This window comes from Molothrus aeneus, chromosome 5, assembly GCF_037042795.1.
Source record: "Molothrus aeneus isolate 106 chromosome 5, BPBGC_Maene_1.0, whole genome shotgun sequence".
In the NCBI taxonomy this organism is placed as follows: domain Eukaryota; kingdom Metazoa; phylum Chordata; class Aves; order Passeriformes; family Icteridae; genus Molothrus; species Molothrus aeneus.
Window position 1 is genome coordinate 62077811 of NC_089650.1, and position 20687 is coordinate 62098497.

Consider the following 20687-nt stretch of genomic DNA (forward strand, 5'->3'; position numbering starts at 1 on the left):
CCATCTTGAGGCTTCAGGTGCTGGAGAACATGCAGTTGTTCTCCTTTGCTTCACACCATATTGATGTGTACTCACTCACTTTGCATCGTATCTGCCCACTCTGGTGGAGATTCCTCGCACCCTCATCATTCCTGATTATTGGCCTCTGAGAGGCTGCACAAAGGAAATGCTGGCCCAAGTTATTTTTGGGACTGGGCTGCTACAGAAAGAAGACAGCCTCTTTCGCCAAAGAGATTATTTAGTAGTAGCAGTCTGGAATGAATCACTGGTGTGCTCAAATGCTGTGAGCTGGCTGGAGGGCAGGACATAAACACAGCAGGATGTACAGGCTGGGTAGTCAGTGGATTAGAAGAAATGCATGGAAGAGGGAAAATCACCAAAGCAAAGTCTAGTTAGTGCACAGGTGGGCAGAAGTGAGGATTAAACACCAAGTCATAGACTCCTAAGAAGCCTATTCAGCTGATTTATACCAAGCAAAGGTTTGCCTCAAGCCTGTTTAAGTAATTAACTGGATGTACTGAAATGATTTTTGACAAGAAATATGGTCTGAATACAAAGAACTCTAAATATTTCAGGGAGATTGGACAAGGAGACAAGATAAATTTAAGTGCTGAGAGAAGGGGAAGGCAGCATGAACAGGCCTTTCATTCCAAAAATATGGCTAATCTTTTAACAGCCAACCAGCCTTGAGTATCTGAAATCTTATCTCCCAAAATATCACTTCCAAGCACACCGGATTAGCTGTGTTTACTATAAACTTTGTTACTGGACAGATGAAGGCACTTAGGGACTGCATATTTCATTTTGAATATAAATAAAGCTTTAATTAGCACTTACTGCTTTGTAATCTCACAAGCTGTAACAAATACCAACACTTCTGCCTGAAATACCTTCTTTTTAACAGAAAGAAGTGCCTGTAAAATCTTGGTTACTAGTGCTTGCCTGAGTTAGAAATGTAGATAGTGGCCAACTAGAAGGGGGGCTGTTCAACCTGTCACCTGTTGAGGAAATACTACCCCAAAATATCACAAAAAAAATTAAGCACAAATTACTTGGATAAATGGGAAAGTAATCCAATAGGACTTTAATAAGTCAGGCAGACTCTTATTTACAGAAATCCTAAAATTTCAACCCTTTTCATTGAACTGGTTGCAGAAAACAATTTGTTGGAGTGAGAAATCAGGCTTCTACCAAATTACATTGAGAATTCAAACATCAGATGTCCCATTTCCATGAGCATAGGCAATTGTATGGCTTTCTGACATTGAGGAAGACTGATGTTTAAATGGCAGAGTGTAAATTTTGTGAAGTAATTTAAGGTCATGTCATGCACCTCTCTTGGGAGTCTTTCATGGAAATTTCAGTTTTCTGATCCGCAATTTATGTGCAATTAAGCAAAACAACTTAATTGCAGATTAAGTTTTTTCAAACCATCTAGCTAAAGATAAGTTCACATGAGAATAAAAGCCATCAGAAAAGATACTGCTCTATGATCAAGTGATTTAAAAATCAACTTATATTAAAGACTTTCTGTCATATCTATTTCCTATTCTGTTGTATCTTATACTATATAAATACAGCTTCATTAAAATGAACAAATGTTAGTCTTGGAATCCAGTAGGCAGGAAAACAGATGGCAACAAAACTAAAGAACATCTGCATCTTTGGGGATTTAAATCTCTTATTTGCTTGTAAGTAACAGTGACAAATTGAACATTAGAACAAAAAGTGCAGTTATCTGAAAAATCAGTCTACATCAAAGATGTCAAACACTGTGATTCATAAAACTTTAAAGACAGTAATTATCCTGAACAGCCTCTAAAAGGAAGAAAAAAAAAGGAAGAAAAAAGAAAAAAGACAATGAGTGGAATTTCTAGAAGCAGGTTATTAATTACAGCCAGTGGCAAGATGTGCAAAAGGACTACCCAAAGAGAATTCCTGGCCTGAATAAAAGGAAATGTTGGGAACAGAGAGGAAAAGTGCTGAAACTGCAAAACGCCCTGGAGCCTTTCTCTTATTGAAGCCTAGCTATGTGACAAAGCTACCAGAAACAAATGGCATCCCCTGAAGCAAAGCCTTATACTATGGAGGAAAAAACCTCCAACCTTGCAGCTGACTTTATAAATGGGGAAATGGCCAACAGTCTCCTTTCAACTTCTGTCTTCAGGTCCACAGTTCTTTCTTTAATTATTTTGTTTTACTTTACATATTCTGTCCCCACTCAACTCTCTTAGGTACCAACCTAACACAGGAAAGTTAAATTGCTCCTTCAGGAATTCAGGTGCAAAATTTCTTGTCAAAACCATATGAATGTAGATGAAGATTCCTCTCGTGATTTCATCAGGCTGCAGGTGAAAACATCAAGCTACACATGGAGTGTGACTTGAGAAAGAATAAAAGCACACTTGAATTATAATAATTATATAAGTTATTATAATTATAATAATTATATAATAATTATTATAAGTTATAATAATTTATAATAGTACTTGAATTATAAGCAAGAGAAAGAAGGCACATGAGACTTCAGAACTTTGACTGCTCTCCATGGATACATCAAGTAAACTTGGGGAAGTTACTTCTCCTCTGTGTCTGCAGTTCCCATCTGACAATGAGGTGGGGACTCTTTAGTTCCTGCTCCTTAACCAGGCTTGTTTTTATTTCATTGAGAAAGTACACTGAGCATGCATAACTGTTTGGTTCACCATGGAAAATGCTGATTTTTATTTTGGAAAATATTTAAACATCACACCCAGAAGTTTCCACCAAATTATCTTTGGATGGGATCCAGACTGGAAAACCTAACTACACAGCAAAAAAAAAAAATTCTGGACTGTTACTAAACATATCATGAAAAAATCCCCAAAATCCAGAAACTAACAGGCTCAGGTAAAGACAAGGATGGCTTGGGACAAATAAAAGAATAAAAACAGGAATGCATGATAATTAGTTTCCTCACTTGGACATATACAAGTGCCTGAAGTCACTTGCATTTGATACTGTGACCACAGCATTGATAACCACAGGCTGAGCGCTGGGAAGGGCATGAGACCAAAGAACAAAGGTAGGTCATCATCTTAAAGAGTCCTTTAGACCCTGGAATCCTGAAACATCTGCATTTACAACACTGTACTCAATCAACAATAGCAAAGCTGCAAACCACGGTACATTTTTATAGTAAATGTACTGACAGGGAAAAAAGGACAGGAGAAGATAATTCAATCATGTGAGGAAAATTTAAAAATCAGAAAGTCATTATTTGCAATTTTACAGATATTTGAACATCTGAGCCAAAGCACTCACAAGACAGTGTCTTTGGATTAACCATAGGGACTTCAATTAACTCTAGAGGCTTCCACTTCTGAGCCAAGGTGTACTGGCAGTGTCTTATTCAATGTCTCTCTGGCTACTAGGATGGCTTCCAAAGTTTGCTTTGGAGGTTGTGCAGCTGCATTTCCATAGTCCACTTTTTAAAGCTCTATCTTGACACTGCAACTTCTTTCTCACTTTCCTTGAGGCTCAGTAAAATTCAGTCACACCTCTTTACATATAAGCATATCTAACATATTTTTGCCTCATCTGTAAATCATGATTTCCCCTTTCAAAACACCAATTATTGAAACACACCCATGAGGGACAGAAATTTATGGAACTTCCTATACTTATATAACCCTTGCCAATAAGGAAAGTTGGACCAAAAGACCTGACAAAGCCTGATGTTATATCTCTTAATCCATCACAGTTAGAAGGAGATACTCTATGGAACTGGACAATCTCCAACACATCAGCCCGTAAAAATGAAATCATCATGATGAGCATCTGCTTTTCTACATAATTTGAAAACTTTCAAATGGCACATAATGTGCAAATAGCAAATTTGGAAGTCCAAGAGGAGTTGGTTGCCAAAGGACTCATGGCTGCAAGGACACTCAGTAGGCAAATAAGGGCCAAAGTTGCTCAAGGGACGATTTTTTAAGAGAGCTCTTAATCATTATTATTGAGAATCAAGAAAAAAAAATGTTTCCCAGGGCTGGAGTCGTGGCTAGGCAATATTAAGGTGACAAAGGAGGTATATAAACATGTAACACACAGGAAGTTAAATCTCGTCTGGAATGAGTTGCTTCCAGAACTGGAAGCAGGATGGCTGCACGAGCATGGCTGAGAGCCCAGATTAATTAGCCCTGCTGAGAACATGTGAACATGGCTATTTGGCTTCCAGGACCTGGCTAGTGCAGCTGAACGGGAAAGCAGGACACTGCCAGGACAGCTCCAAGGGCTTTGGGGAGAGATCAATTATCTACACACCACAGAAATACCAATAATGATCATGGGCCAGTTATCCCTGGTCACAGTAAAGGCATGGCTACACTATATCCAGGACAAGAAAAACTTAACTTCCACACACCAGCAGCCCTGTGGCAAAGCCTGTGGAGACTCTGGACTTGGAGCCACAGAGGAATAGCTCCCTCCTGCCATTCTGGGAATACAAATTGCTCTGAACACCAGACGGGAGGCAAGGTCACAGCCTTGAACTCTGCTGATGTTCATGGCTTTGGAAATAAATTACATTACCCAAAGGTGGAATGCAGGGTGTGTCCAGGGCCCTCGACTCAAGAGCTCTTATAATGATTACATTCCAGTGTGCTTAGAAAGTACAGTTTAACCAAGAGGGCTGTGCCTAATTGCAGTATTCTTTTCCCCAGGTACAGCTTGGTATATATAGGGGTGGAACAGTATTAAAAAAAAGAAAAAAGGGAAAAAAAAGGAAAAAAAAAAAGACAAAGAGCTCACTTGTTCCCACTAGAACAAAGGCTGCTTCTGGATACCAAACACTTTGGGAAATATGGGGAAAACATCAGGGGCTGAAGTCTGATTTCTTGGCAGTTGGGGTCTCAGAAACCAGCCTCTAAGACTGCAAGCTTTAACTTTTGCAATACATCACCAAAACCATTAAAGAGAAGCTTGTAACACAGCAAATGCAAACCGCTGTAATAATAAACAGGATTTTCATACTGCAGCAGAGAGACTACTGCTTTTGGCTAATTTCCACTTCATTCCAAGAGGATGAGGTTGTAACTATGAAAAGATGTGTTTCTATATAGATAACAAACAAACAAAGCTCCAACAACTTTCCTCCCTCTTCAAAACTTTTTCTGTGACTCCTCTATGTCAGATTTTTATTTCTCCCTTTATTTGAGTGGGGAAAATAGGAGGGAAAACTGTTCTTTTCTAGGGCTATACTTGTACATATACAAGGTTGTCAATAAATAGAATTAGAATTCTGCCATGATTTAGTGGCAAATATGTACAAAAATGAGGCTGACTTACTCCTGGACTGCATAGAGCACAGTGTACGGATGCTGAAATTATATTTTTTTCAAAATCTTCCTCAATGTGTAATGACTGTGTCCTGTTTTTATCTGATACAAAGAGGTTCAGCACTGTGGACTGGAAGACAGTGTAGCTCTAAAAGCTTATGCCTGTGTTTCTAGAAATAGGAATAAGTGGATCCATGCTCTTAAGAAGTTAAGGTTTGGGTGATCAATTAATATACTATGTCTAACTGCATGCATTTTAAAAAAGAAATAAATTTTGCTGGCTAAAATAGTAATTTTTCTTTTTTGTTATGGCCTTACATGAAAAGAAAACCAATAACCCCAAACACTGCAATTTATATAAGTATGAATACACAAGAAATTGTATCAGGTACTGCAGATAGGGCAATGATACTTTTACTGCCTTGCTCAAACCAAAAACAGGAAATGCCATTTGCCATGATAAATGCCACAACTGGTTCTGAAAGTGGCTGTTGAAAGCAGTTCCTCCCCAGTGCCAGTGACACCGGAGAGATGATGCAGAGCCGAGGGAGGCTGTGCAGAGCTGCAGCGGCTGCGCTCCTGCAGCACGGGCTGCGGGGCACTGGGTGCAGATGCTCTGCTGAACAGGACAAGGGACAGCTGCTGGACTCTGGGCAAAGAGCTGCCAGCAAGAGCACTGCAGTCTTCTGGGTCTGAAAGGAGCTGGGAAAGGGGAATGCTTTCCAGGGAGTTTCCCTAAGGGAGGGGATCGCTGAGAGACCATATTGTTGAACCCTTGGAAATTAGCCAAAGAATAGGCTGCATTGACTAAGCTCCTTACTAAAAACAAAGCCTGTTCTAATTTCAGCATGTGTTTCTGGCTTTAATGGACAGGAGCCTTAAGGCATGGCAAGGTAGAGAGCAATCAAGTTCTAGTAGAACAAAAACTGTGTTTACACCAAGCAAAATACTTCAGAAGTTGCTGAGCTCCTCCCAAATACTGTTATTCTCTCCTTAAGAGGGAAAGAAGGCAAAGGCTTAACTTTGTGCAAGACAGATCACATTAATGAGACAGTGCAATTAGAAACTCTTGTTATCAATTGTTGCAAAGGCATTGTTCCCATGTCAGAGACAATTAAGCACAGCAGATGTTTCATACCACAACAGAGACCCAAAATATCTCAGTCCATGAACAGACAAATCTATTTGCATATTTAATTTATATCAAATACCCACAATAATTCTATTTTTATTATAATAATTAGAAATATATTTTTTTAATTTGATGGTAATTAAGACAAATATAAAAAAAGCAGGAGTCTGAATTATCAAAAGAATTCTGCAACCAGTGCTCAGTAAATAAAGAAGACAGTGTAGAACTATTAATAATAATCACCTTGCTTATCAGTTTTCATTGTTTTGGTTTGACTACTAAAAATAAAATTCATGACATTTCTCCCGTTAACATGATTACTCTACAAATTCATTCTCATTTGAGGTATGATTATACACAGTCATTAGGATTTCCTTACAATACATTTGCTTTTATAATGATAGCTTATCTCCCTTTTTCTCTAGGTAAAGGATGCTGGTTTTCTCTAGCCAATATATCTTAGTTTACTACACTCTCTCATTTGCCTTGGCTTGAAAATCTTGTCTATCAATTTCTCCTAATGCATTAAGTGCTCTCTCATAATCAGCAAATGCCATGTCTAGCAGCAAATCATAAATGTTTGCATTTCCATTCTGTCATTAATCACACTGCTGTGAAATACCCAGCTAAAGATTATCCATTCTTTTGTCTGGCTAAAAACCTACTAGAGAACTGATTTATGAATGAATGTTTTGTTATCTTAACACTTTAGGTCAAGGACAGAAGTGTGAAATGGCTGTGGCCACTGAAATCTCAGTTGGAGCAGGGAGTTTACTGGACTACAGAGCACCTGTAGATCTACACATCCATACACTTCTCCACTCTTTGTTTTCCAGTGTGTGTCCATAGCTGAATGAGTGCTCTTCTCCCACATGTGTCTTATTGCAAATCACAAACACTTTTGTTCATGTACTAATTTTCAAATTTCTCAAGAAACTGCCAGCAGAGTCACACTGCTCAGAAATTGCAAGTCAGTTAGAACTTCTGAACAAAATCATAGAAATGTACCTACTTGTGTGACTTCTGTGGTGTTGCTGATATCTAACTTATGACAATATAAACATTTGCTCAAAGCTTATGTTTACTATGTTACTAATATGAAGGCAGGTTTCAAGTTCCATTTCTTGATTTTTACCAGTGATTCCTGAGGACCCAAAGACAGGATGGGAGTGCTTCCACCAACTGCTTCTCTTACTACAGAAGAGAGGGACAGAATGTCCTAGGGGACAAGGGACTGGATAGAGTGTGCATTTGACACAGAAGTCTACAAACCCTTCTGCCACTGTGGATAGAGACCTCAGTGAAACCATCAGGCTGCTAAACAGCAAACTACACTGACTGCTGTCTTCATGTGCAGGAATGATGTTTTTCTTCTTGTCTTTTGAGGAGGCTTCTGCCCTTGACAGAGATGCTTCTCCAAGAAGACTGAAGCTCATCAAAGCCTAAGTCTGTATATACCATTGAGGCACAAACCTTTCATAAAGGGCAAACCCAAGCAGAATGAAGGAGAAAGTGATGGAGTAATCATTCAAAGGAGGTCAGGCATCAGCCAAATTAACTTTTTACATTGCAGGAGACCCAGGGTCTTGTTCCTCCTGGTCAATGGGTCAAGGATTGCTCTTCTTCCAAAGGGAGGAAACCTCCAGGCAGATGTGGGTGTATCTCAGAAACTGTGTATTTCCTTAGCCTCCCCTCACCCCAGCAGGTTATCAGGAATGTGCAGAAACAAATGACTGACCCCAGCTCTCAGCAATGCCCAGGAATGGCGTACAGAGCCAAGCTAAGGAGAAGGTTTGTGCATCCATGCATCAATGGGCACTTTCCACAAAACCCCAAATACCTTGCCACTGTGTACACTTTAACTCATCCACCCTCACTGGAAGCTCATGAACAACATTGTTGTACTGAAGGAAAATATTTTACTGTTTGGACACAGAATTATAATTTATAAACCAATTAGCTTCTTAAAAGAGGTGCACCATCAATATCAAGTCTATTTTTTGCCAAGTAAATTTCAGATGGCATTAGCAATCAATGTTCAGAAATATTACTACAGTGGCTCATTTGGTAACAAGGGAAAAACACGTTTCTCACAGAAATAAACCACACTTGCTTAATTTTTATCAAAAAGATAGAGTCCGCACCTTACAAACTCTCCCAACTCTGGAAAGGATTGTCTTGTCAGATGTGCCACTATCTTGTGATATTTCTCGAAAAAAGAAGTAGATTTTATCATCATCTGGGTTATAGGTATCTGGGATAGGAAAAGTTCCAATGAATTTCGCTCCTGGAAATTAAAAGAAAAATGGGGTTAAAAATCTGAAGAAAAGCCTTAGCACTTGCTGTTAAATTCTGCATTTATGTTACATCTTTCAGTGAAATAAAAATATTATATAGATATGTAGCAGCAACTTTCTTACTAACTCCAAGTGAAAACCACCATGGAGTCTGAAGTATTTACTCTCAGGCTAAGGTTTTTGTGTGCAGCTCTTACTACCACTTGCAAAAGTATGCAGCACTGGTTATCATTCTCTGCTTGGAAACAGAGTAACTCTCAGTACAAAACATTGCCTACACAAATCTACCTTACTGCTTTTTCCACCAAAATGAAGCTAAATGATTTTCTGAAATCACCTGGTAGAATTTAAATTAATTACTCATGGCAGCAGTTATCAATAGAGAAATATGCTACTGTTTACTAGAGATAGCTTGCAAAGGAGTATTTCCCACATATCTGTAATACAGCAATCTTACTATATCTACCAAATCTGTGGAGTTTTTAACTTTTTTTTTGTCAGGGTTGGGATTAAATGTGTGAGATGGTATTTTTTGTTTGGATTTAGATATTTATTAGTTCTTATTTATATTATAGTCTCACAAACTGTGAGTTCTGTAGTACTTCATGTATTTTAACAGTATTTTAACAAACTAAAAAATGGAGCCATATCTCTCTCTATGAGGCTTTTTAAGGATAAGCTATTTAATTAAGAAATGATACTTAAATAATTTTTACTTTTAGCTCAATAACTAACTACTTGTAGTTTGTAATGTGGACTTTTTATTTAATTATACAATATCACCCAAATCCAGGAAGAAGGTGAAGAAGAAGGACTAGCTTCTGCTTTAAAACTTCTATTTCATTTTATATATAGTACTGTTTCTAAAGTTTTAAATTCTAAGTTTTTTACTATGTGATATTACACACTTCTATTCAAACTACACACTAATAATCTTAGTTTTATAATTTAATTTTGGAAATTTTCTCCATGGCCTGGCATCAAATGTAGTGTTCTCTTGGGGGTGAGTGTTTGTCAGCACAGAAAGTCTAAAATTCTCAGTAACCAGGGTCCCAACACAAATCCAACACAGTGCCACACTGGGATCCCCCAGTTAGCACAGCAAACTCCAAAACTGGTCGGTCACTCTTAAGGATCCAGCTCCCTGTTCTTGGAAACAGATTGGCTATATCAATGTAATGGTTTGTTTGGGTTATTTAAATCTGCTTTTTGGACAAAATGCCTTTTTGTGGCATGCTGGACCATTGCATTGTTCCTGGTCTCCTCCAAGGCAAGCGTGGGTGTCTGCCTGCATCTTGCAGGCCAAGGTGCTCTTCACTGCTCCCAAGCCCCTCATCCATGGTCTCCAATCCTGCTCTACCTGCTCACTAGTTTAGGTGTTTTGTTTTCAGTGTTGGGGTTTCTTGTTTGTTTGTTTTTGTTTTAATTTTGCACTAGAATCATAAACTGAAGCAATTCCAGGGTCCCTGACTGCAGCAGAGCAGCCAGCAACCCTGCCTCGCACAAGTGAACCAGCTACTTGGGGCAGGGATTTTTAAGACACTCCCCAGTGTGCTGCAATAGATGAGCTCTTCTGAGGGCACTTGGATCAATGGTGTTTTTCTTTAAACAGAAGTGGCTGTACAAATACAGTGCAAAGAGACCCTTGACTCTAAAATACATTCTTTCAGCAATAAAATACACAGTCTTTGTGCCCCAGTATCAGGTAGGCTGCACTAGAAAGCAATAAGGAGGGTGGTGTAAGAATGCAGAGCAAACAGAGCACACTGTTTATATGGGGGAATACTATTATCAGCTTTCAATATATCTTCATGCCTTTGTCCTTTTCATAATGATTGTTACTTTATATTAGCCTTGAGGAATTTTCACCATGAACTCCACAGTACACATAGAAGAAAAAGGGAGTCCTTGATTCAAAAGTTTGCAGTCTGAGACAAAGGGCCTGAGACAAAATGGGATGTGTTAAAGTGCTCAGTGTGCACCTTTGTGACAGAAGAGTAAATTTATGGGTGAAAACAGTCACAGTGCTGCTTCCATTTTAAACCTTTCTGTCACTAGAGAATAGTGTCAGCAGAAAAAATGAAATGATGCAGGCATCAAGATCTATAAATTTAAGTTAGGATTTCAAAATGAGCTTGAGGAAAATATTCCATTACCCCTCAGGGCCTGTAAGGCTACTTTGAAGATTAGATCTCTAGGCATGAATAAATACACAAATATGCTTCTAGTATGGTTTCTTAAATATGTGGTTAGCAAAATAGCCATTTAAGAGGAAACCTGTGAAATTCTTCTATTCCATGTTTTTGAAAGTCACATCCTTTTTTTTTCTTAATCCACACTCACAGAACAAAACACTGAATGTATGGGGGGTTGAAGATTAAACTTCATTGCTTTCCTTGGCAAGCCAAATGCAAAAATAAATGTCTCAATACCAATTCCTGGAACAGATTTAGAAGAATCTCTAACTAATTAAAGGAACACCAATATTTAACAATTTTAAATCACAACTGAAAAGACTGAAATTGAAAGTTAAATTCGAACAGAAATACATCATAAAAGATATGAAGTGAAAATAATTAAATGGAAGAGATTATGACCTCAAAAGCACATAATGTTCTGTAATTGAGATGTTTGTCTCATCTTTTCTAACCCATCTATCCAAAACATAAAAGTGCATTTAAACTAACTGTGAATTAGGCTTTTGAATTCTTTTTATGGGAGAAAAAAGTAATTATGATGATTTTAAACTACTGTTTGTTTTCCCATAGATAGAGCGATCCCCTCCACTATTTGCTTCAGCAGAAGATCTTCCCACATATTAAGTTCATGTGTAGATTGTATGTAGCCAGCCTGGGGATTAATGGCTTCATGAGCTCTGGCAATAGATGGTACAGGTGCTGCTTGTGCTTTTTTTCATGTGCTCTGATGGGGAAAGCTGATACAGCTGGTTCTTCACTGCTGGGGTGGCTGTTGGTGACCTGTTGGCCATCACCCCCTTCTGAAACCAGCAGTGATTTTGGGCAGTGCAACCTACGGAGAACTTAAGCTCAGAAAAAGAGACCCACAAAGCAGTGAGTGTCCCAGAACACAAAGAAATTAAAAGCAACTCAAAACAGTGGGAAGCAGCACCTCTGTGTGTACCTTGGCTGCCAGGAATACATGGCATGACAGAATACAAAGGACAGTGCTTACCTCATTTACCAAAACCACTTAGAAGTCAAGCTCCTAACCCATTCTCAGCCAGGTCCTCTCTCAGGGAGGGACAAAGTGACAATGAATAATCCTATTTTAAGACAGATTCCTACAATAGGCGGGGTGAGTCACCCTCTGGAAGTGTCACCTCTCTCAGTAAATTACAGAGGCAAGCAAAAGGACTGAGCTCAGACAGGATGCTACATTTGCCTTTTAGAGCTAAGGGAACTGAATCCCATCCAAAGTTCGCAGGATATAAAGAACTCATTGCCTCCAAGACTTTGTCCTGGAAAAGACGACTAAATTGCTATGAAAAAAGTGAAAAGGAAAAAAAAAAAAGAGATGAATGCAATTCAAGGAAGCCCTCGTTCCGGCTATGGCCTTCCCTGCCTACAAGGAGGGAGGAATGTGCAGCTGCTCACTGGATGCCTGTGTGTAGAGCTGTGGGGTGCTCTCTGCCCACGGGGCTGGCACGGGGCAGACTCAGTTCCAGTGGGTGGCTTTGCCATCCGGAGAGGAGCCACCAGCCCCATGTGCCTCGTCCCTGGGCGAGACAGCTCCAGTGAGCAGCTGTGGGAACCCCAGATGGCCCAGCCCTGCTCCCCTCTGCTCCAGTGCCACCCTTGCGGGAGGATGAGCACGTGTGAGCCTGAGTCATGGGAAAGATTAGCTGCCTTCCTCCTTCCCCCTCTGCAGAGCTGCTGTTCAGTCACTGAGATTAGGACATGTCTTAATTAGCCAAGAGAGAGATGCCCTGCAAGGAACTGGAAGGTATCCCACGCATTTTCCCTCATGCTTTGTCTTTACCTCCCTTCCCTCAGGGAAGGATAATTTTGTTTCCAGAAACAGAATAAGACTAAACTTTAAAAATATTAAGGTGCATTATAGCAAAACTTCCTCGGCCCTCTGGAAGAAAACAAGCTGTACATTTTATGCTTATCCTAAGTAAAACATGAGTCATGCACGGTAATAATTTATTTCCAATTGTACAATTATCCAAGAATGTACAACTTTTACTGGAGGTCTAACACATGCTTGGTAAATGGGCAGTAGATTTAGGGAAGAGGGGATTTACATGAGATGGGAGTTTTAAATCTGAAATCAAGTAAATATTTTCTTTATACCAATATCGGCTGAAAGCACAGAAGTATGTAATTGGTAACATTACACAATAAACCAGAAATATATTGGCCACCCTATGGCTTATTGCAAAAATGATGCCGTCATTTCAAGTTGCACTTAAAATTTTCTCCAACCTTAAAAGGACTGTTTCAAAATATTAAAAGCACCTAGTTTATGTCTATGCCTCTTAGTATAACACTGAATGGATTGTGTTTGTGAAGTCTTAGACAGAATTGTGGCTGTAGGGTTTTATATGGCTGGAAGCAGGGTAAACCTGAAGAATATATAGGGTCTTCAGTGTTTATATAGTGTGGGGCAATTTTCACCTCACAGTCTAGCACACTAAAGCTGTTTTTCAGACCCAGACATATTAATATACTGTTCTCCTTAGAAAAGTTTCACAAATACAGATGCTTTAAGTGAAAACAGAATAAATTGTGAATCAATATGAGAGAGGAAAGGCAGACATGCCCCCCCACTAAAACATTTAAACATTTCTCAAAGCTACAGTTTAGTCTGTTTTCTTGTACTGTTCCCTTGCCTCAAACTGCTCATGAAGAAACAACAATAAGAGAAAGAAATGTTTGGAAATGTATTTTTACGCTACAAGTTCTTTTGGACTGGCAGCTGAACCCTGTAATGCTCATCAATGTGGATCTATACTAATGATTGCACCAGATGCTCCTCAGGGCCAAACCACAGTAAACCTTTGTTTTTACCTTATTACTGCATCCCTTAGGAAAGCAGCTACCCAGCCACCTTTCCATGCTGAGCATCTGCAGGCCATCAGTGATAAAACTGGATATGCACTTGCAAGGCTAATTAGAACTGGAGAACTGACTGCTGGATGGACCCATTGCGGTCCATATCACAGTCCATTTCTGCTCTGCACTGCACAAGGGGTGTGTGGAAATCAGAGATGAGATAGGAGAGGTGGGACAAGAAAGACTTTCAGCACAGAAAATGAAAGCGGGATAGGTCAGCAGAGTGAGATTCTTCAATCTCCTATTTGGAAGGGTGAACATGACTTGTAAGTGGCTTTTTCTTTTTCTCCTGATCTTGCAGCAGAAATCCTGGAGTTATGGAGTTGCACCTAGATAGAAATCCAAGGCAACAATAGAGAAGAAGGAAGAGAAGGGGTAGGGAAAAATTATTAAGAAAAAAAGGAACATTTCCTCTTGTTGAGGTCTCAAAGAGTTAAGAGGCAAAATTATCCTTTTTAGAAGTTGTCTGCTGGGAAGACAACTTAATCCTGTGGTCAGCAGGCCCTGGCCTTACACTGCACCCATAATAGTCACACAGGCATCCCGAGCCAGGGACAGTGTTGCCACATCTTTAAAGACAGTTGACAGCTATAAGGGGGATGCTTTAATTGTGCAGGGTTAGCTTGTGAGTGAAGTTTTCCATGTTACTCTGTGTGTGGTTTGAGACTGGCTGGGTGCAAATGCAGCCAGTTTTTTAGAGGGTTTACTAGCTCCCAATGTTTTTTAACGGGCAAGAAAAAGCACTGTTTTGCTTGGGAAGCTATTTTAGTGTGCCCTTAGTGGTTTTAAAATGATCCTCACAGCAACAAAGGGTACTTTTCCCCCTAAAAAAGGAAAAGGAAAAAAAAAAAGACCTCCTACCAAAAAATGTGGGATTTCTAGTCTGTTGTTTCAATATGCTATACAGAAGAGCTTCTGACAAGTGATTGGAAAATACAGTTTAAAAAATTATTCTGACAAGACTGGATATAGAAGCATTTCAGTCATGATATTATTTCAATGGTAGGATTATACACAGATATACACATCAAAGACGGAAACAATGATAAAGTCTTATGCTCCCACTCTTCCCTTAATTAGCATTTTCACCTCTGTGACTTTTCTCAAGTGCATTTCTGTTCCACTGAGCTTTTTAAAAAAAGCCTACGTAATCCAAAGCCTCCATGATACAATATCTATATTTATAGTTACTGGACATATATTTATATAAGGAAGGAACTATTAACTTCAGAGGCAGGCACCATGCAAATGACAACAGCATATGTTTGGGATCTTACCAGTAAGCCAGTAATGCTCAGAAATGTCAGTTCTGATGTAATGGTGGTCGTGAGAAGGGCCCAGAGAACGTGTCAGAGCAGTGTCTTTGCCAAGGAAATCAGAAGCTGTTCCAGCATAAAGATACTCATCTGCAAATGAAAAAGAAATAGGATTCCTACAGCTGTATCATAAAAAAAAATTAAGACTATTTACATTTTGTTGGGTGAACAACACCTGTGTTTAATTGGTCTATAAACTAATTTAATGCTTTAAAATATTACTGGATCATATTTTAATGGGTTTTTTGGTTCTGTGGATTTATTTACATTTAAATGAGAGTGATATTTGTAATTTTATGTCTGAGAAGTAACGTAGTCAAGGCCTAATTTTCAGATCTTTTAGGCACTCAGGAAAGTAAATTTCCCAGGCTTTAATTGGAACTGGCTCTTAGGGGGATAAATGTCTATTTAATCAGAATACCCTGTCCCGTGCCCCTGGGAGCCATGGTGAGGGCATGGCCACCTGTCCATTCCAGCTACTCCTGTGTCCCAGGACTGCCATGGCCCCAGTGGCTTTGCTGCTCCTGAGCCAGAAAAACAGGATGGATGCTTCCCACTGGAATGCTGCAGCCTGGCCCATTCCTAGAGTAAGGATCACCATCCAACAGTTAATTCACAAAGAGGAATTCAGGCACAAATTCAGGGAACTTGTGTTAATGGCGGGAATATGGCTACAGACAAACCATCATCATTTTAACACAGAGTGGTGTCCCTGAACTAAATGACACATTTTGTTTGAATAAGGCAGCCAGAATTTGCCTCACAAGGACACTAAATCTGTAACACAGTGCCCTGCAACTTGCTGCAACTACAGCCACCATTTGCTCTTCTGCCCCTTTTGTGGGCAATGAAAATGCTAAGAAATGCACAATATTTTGTTTCCCTTCATATCTCAGTACTTTTCAAAAAGAAGCAAGGAAACAGTATCACTGTAAAACTTTTTTTGTTTTTTACCACATAGTGCATTTTAAAATACTCCTTTTTCTGTAAAATAGCAAGCTTTATTTGTCGGAGAGGGTTTTTGTTTTATTTTGTTTAATGACTTGCAGAAATAAATCCCTAGAATTCATAAAAACAAAAAAGTTCATGTTCACAAATTATAATTTTATAAAAATCTGTATGATACATAAAAATCCCCTTCCAAAAGTTCCTCATCCAGGTTTTCTGATACTCCTGGGTTGAAACATTTCACAAGATCTTTTAGAGAGAAGCCTTTGTTGAGTGTGAATGCAGAATAAATACCATTCAACACTGATGTTTGTGCTTTCATTTGCGAAAGATGTAAATGCACTTAAAAAAATAAGATCAAGGGAGGGAAAAAAATCAACAAACCAACCCACAACCCATGATCCACAAGCACTTTATTTGTCCAAAAAAGATCTATCATCTTTCCTTTTACCTCATTATTATTGTTACTTCTGTATTATTTCCATGACAGTTGTAGAAAGCACATCTTTCAGACAGCGTGTTGCCTTTGTAAAGAAACAATAGTGCATTCTGAAAGGTATTTGTCATAATGAGGGATGGGCAGGGTAATTGGTGTTTGCTAAGTGACAGGCACTCTGTGATCGATACATCTGAAGGGCCAACAGAAATTCTCCATCCTTGCTTAGGCTCTGCTGACAAGGCATTTTCAGCACTTCTCTCAGCATTTGGTATCTCTCATTGCAAGTTTCTGCAGCAACCTGAACAGTTTTGGTGAGTGGTAATTTGTGAGGATGGATGATGAACAGGTGATTTTTCAGTCAAAAAACCTAGTTTTTCAAATTTATCTATGGGTCTACTTGAAGTGATATGCCATCTAGTACTCAGATTGCTTATTTCTACAAAGAATGAAATTTACTCAGTTGCATTAACTTACATATATGAGTGAAAATATAGTAAGATATTACTTAGCTCATAAATGTGTAACTGAATAAAAAGTGTTCTCTGAAGGATATAAGTAATCTTTATTGCCATTTGGCAGATAAATAAAAGTAGATGGAGAGAAGTGACATGCCAAGGTTACTCTGCTCATTAATGGCAGAGATGGGAAATGATCTCACCTGAGCTCAGAGCAGCAGGAACCATACTGCTCTCCTAGTTCACTTGGGAATAAGGTAAGCATCCAAAGATAGACCAAAACACATTCTCTGGTCAGGCCTGTAATTCCTTACAGTGCTCCTTGTACATTATTGTGAAGCACTTGACACCAGCAACAGTCAAAAAAGGGGTACTAGAATGCCCTGACCATTAATTTAATCTAGCTCAAAAATTGTTATGCAGCAAAGTTCATGTCTTAGCTAGCTAAAAGACAGCAGCTTCTTCATTTCACAAGATTTAATAGAACAGTCAGAGCATGACAGTGCTACTGAAATTAGGCAATGCTGTAATAAATCACAGAGTTCTACTGCTTGCATTAAAAAAAAAAAAGTTAAAAAAAAAGTTAAAGTTTCTGGAACCTCATTTTAAAAATAGACTTCACGGTCATTAAAGAGTACTAGGGGTCTCTGAGAAGAATAAGCACAGGCTTTAATCTATTGTTTTTAATAAAGGAAGTCCTGCCCCATCTGTAGGGTCAGAATCACAAATCATCTATCTTATTATCTGAGAATAAAGACTGAACATTAGTCATATTCTTTTTATAACACAGAGTGACCGATACTTCAAAGCACTGTCACCACTGCTCTTTGGCTGTAAATGAAAACGTCATGGTGCTTCACTCTTATCTTGTATTCATATGCTCGACGGACAAGTTAAATGAAAATTGTCCAAAGCTATGAACCAAACCATGACAAAAGTAGCTCTTATAGTGATTTGAAATGCAGAGGTCAAGCTGACATTCCTCGGCCCCAAATGTCAGACCACACAGTGCTGGGATGCATGCAGCAGGCAGAGTGCACTATCTGCTCCTCGGCTCCCGGCTTCAGAAGTGGCTACTCGAGTAAATAGAAACCTCAGAAACGTATTTATGGAAATCGTGCATGTCAGCAGACTTCAAAGGGCAGAACATATTGATAATTGCAGAAAGAGGCCCACAAGGGCTTCAATCACTCTCTGTCCATGTGGGTTTTTTTGTTGTCCTCTTAAAGGAGCAATGACTGGGTGAGGGTGAAACCGCCTTCCTGCCCGGCTGACAGAGGCTTCACTGCCACTCTAATGCCTCTGTTTGTACTGCCGCCCTTCCAGCTCTCTGCTGTCTGCAGCCCCAAGGCTTTCCCAGCTCTGAGAGCACAAACCAGCCCTGGAAACATGACCAGTGCCAGAGGAGCTCCAGCAGTGGCATCTGCTGAGCCCCTGGGCTGGCACAGAGCCATCGCAGGCCCGAGGGCAGCACCTGGCTCTGGTGGCTCCTTACCTGCCATCACTGAAGCAAATGGCTGCTGGGGATCGAAGGGGCACTTCAACCTGCCAGACTCCAGGTTCTGGGTATCCAAACGGAGCACCATCTCCTGAGAATAAACACAAATTCATTATCCTGGTGTGGCTGCAGAGAAAAACTCACTTAGAGAGCCTGTTCTGCTAGTGTACAAAGTGAAGGTGCGTTAGACCGTGCAGCTGTCATCTCAGCATTGATGTTTACAGTCTGTGTCTGTTTCATATCTGGATTTTTTCACTCAGTGTTTTACTGTATCCTGGTCACTCTATAGTGAAACACAAATCTTAAAAAAAATACAATTATTTTCAGAAAAGAAGAGATGCATTGTTCATTTCTACTCCAATTAAAAGCTGGATTGTACTTAGAAGGCACTGGCTTCTATTTGGGAAAGTGCTGATAGACTGTATTGCAACAGGAGACCCTGAAGGGATTCTGGCTGACTCTAAAATTTCTCCAGGGACTGCTGAATAATGTTCACAACGGACACAGTTCAGACTCTTTTAAAATGAAAGCAGCATATGCTCTCTCTTATTATTTTTAACAAGGCTAAAGATACAAGAGATATCAGAATAGTTTCTTCCTTGTAGTTTCCAAATACAGTATGATTAATTCCTGGGCCACAGAACAAGAGCATAGAGGAAGATAAAGAAAATAAATTATTTTAAAATTATTGCCACTGTTTTCAGTGGGCAAGCAACAACTCAATTCCTGTAGGCATCCATTTGAAGCTTTATTATAGTTCTGAATTGCCAACAGGGATTCTTCTACTTGCCCCTTTCAATGGTTTCCTGAAAGCACAGTTAACCCAAAATCCATAGTGAGTCCTGCTGAAGGCAAATTGATAGCTCAGAGGAGTAAAGTGAATTTTCTGCAGGTATAGAGACTCCATATTCAGAATTGTGCTGCCTTTAAGAGAGGGGAGATTTCCTACAGAAGTGCTTTTAACATGTTTTCCTTTAACATGCTTTCCTACCTACAGTGATACTTAAAATCCCATTAGTGCTCAGAAATCTAATTAGAAACAAAAATTTTAAAGCTAGTTTAAAAAAAAAATCAAAACATCTCCATGATTTCAACAATTAAATATGGGTTAAGTGATTTTAATTATTTTAATTATTCCATATCTCTGCCTTGCAAGAGGCCAGGACAGTACAAATGACACGCAAGTATGTCCAGAGATGGCCACACAGGATTAGACTTCACAACACATTAATTCAATTCATCCTTAATGCACATCAGATTATAAATGACCAAACCTTTCTACGTTATTGAGGTGCCTCCTAAACTCTCTAGGCTCAAAAGACAAAAGCCCAGGATACTGAATAATTAAGCTCCTTAAGAGAAAAGAAAAATCAATTCCAATCTGGGAACATAAATTCAATTTCCTCCAGCAATCCTAGGTCGTAGGAAGCAGAATTTAATCATCAAAAAAACTCGTTACCTTCCCAAACCTGTGGAATATCAGGCAAACCAAATTCTCAGGCTGCTGAAGTGAGCACAGCAAGGATAAAACTAAACTAAAAATTTGGATTTTTTTTTCCTGACAATGCTGGCGTCCCATTGTTCTTTGTTCTAGGATGTGGAAGCCTGAGCAGCTCAGAGAACCCTTGCCTTATCACATGGGAAGAGGCTGTCTGCAAGCCCAGCAGTACTCAGGGGACCAAGGGAGTTACAGATCAACATCAAATATTTCAGACTTCACCCAGACAAACTAATGGACACTACCAGGCATTCACACAGAATTAACCTCCTGCTTTCACTTCAGGCAAAGCTTTCAAAGAAAAGAGCATCCCTTGGAGAGCTGTGGCTAACAGCATCAACCAGGCCAAGCCTCTTCTTCACCAGCCAAGAGAAGTTTTGGCAGCGACTCGAGCAATAACAAGACGAGGACTTTAATCCCCTTTAATTGTGTGATCCCGTTGGGGATTTGTACTGCTTCAAAAGCAGTGGCTGCTGTGGTTTTGAGTCACCTGATCCACAGTGTTTTCCTCTCTGTTTTCACAGCACTAGCACTGGCCAGGAGAGCACTGTGCAGATCCACCAGCAGCTTTCAAAGGTCAGCAGAGCACTGCCTGGCTTCCCAGCCTCCATGAGGCTTTCTCAGGGTCTGGCTCTCCCAAGCATCCCACATCTTCCTGGAGAGGTTGTTAATTACCAGACACTCATTATCTGTTATTATAACCCAAAA

The 20687-nt window shown here is 39.6% G+C and overlaps 1 protein-coding gene across 3 annotated transcripts in view; it reads right to left on the minus strand.

Annotated features, from left to right (window-relative positions):
• Positions 1-20687, minus strand: part of SEMA3D (semaphorin 3D) — a 132222-nt gene that overhangs the window by 39235 nt on the left and 72300 nt on the right. For all 3 annotated transcript variants that reach the window (XM_066550952.1, XM_066550954.1, XM_066550953.1), the window contains exons 6-8: positions 18479-18572; positions 15103-15231; positions 8595-8737 (exon numbers count right to left, since the gene is read on the minus strand). In XM_066550952.1, coding sequence (XP_066407049.1) covers positions 8595-8737; positions 15103-15231; positions 18479-18572 — 366 coding nt within the window. The remainder of the gene's footprint in view (positions 1-8594; positions 8738-15102; positions 15232-18478; positions 18573-20687) is intronic.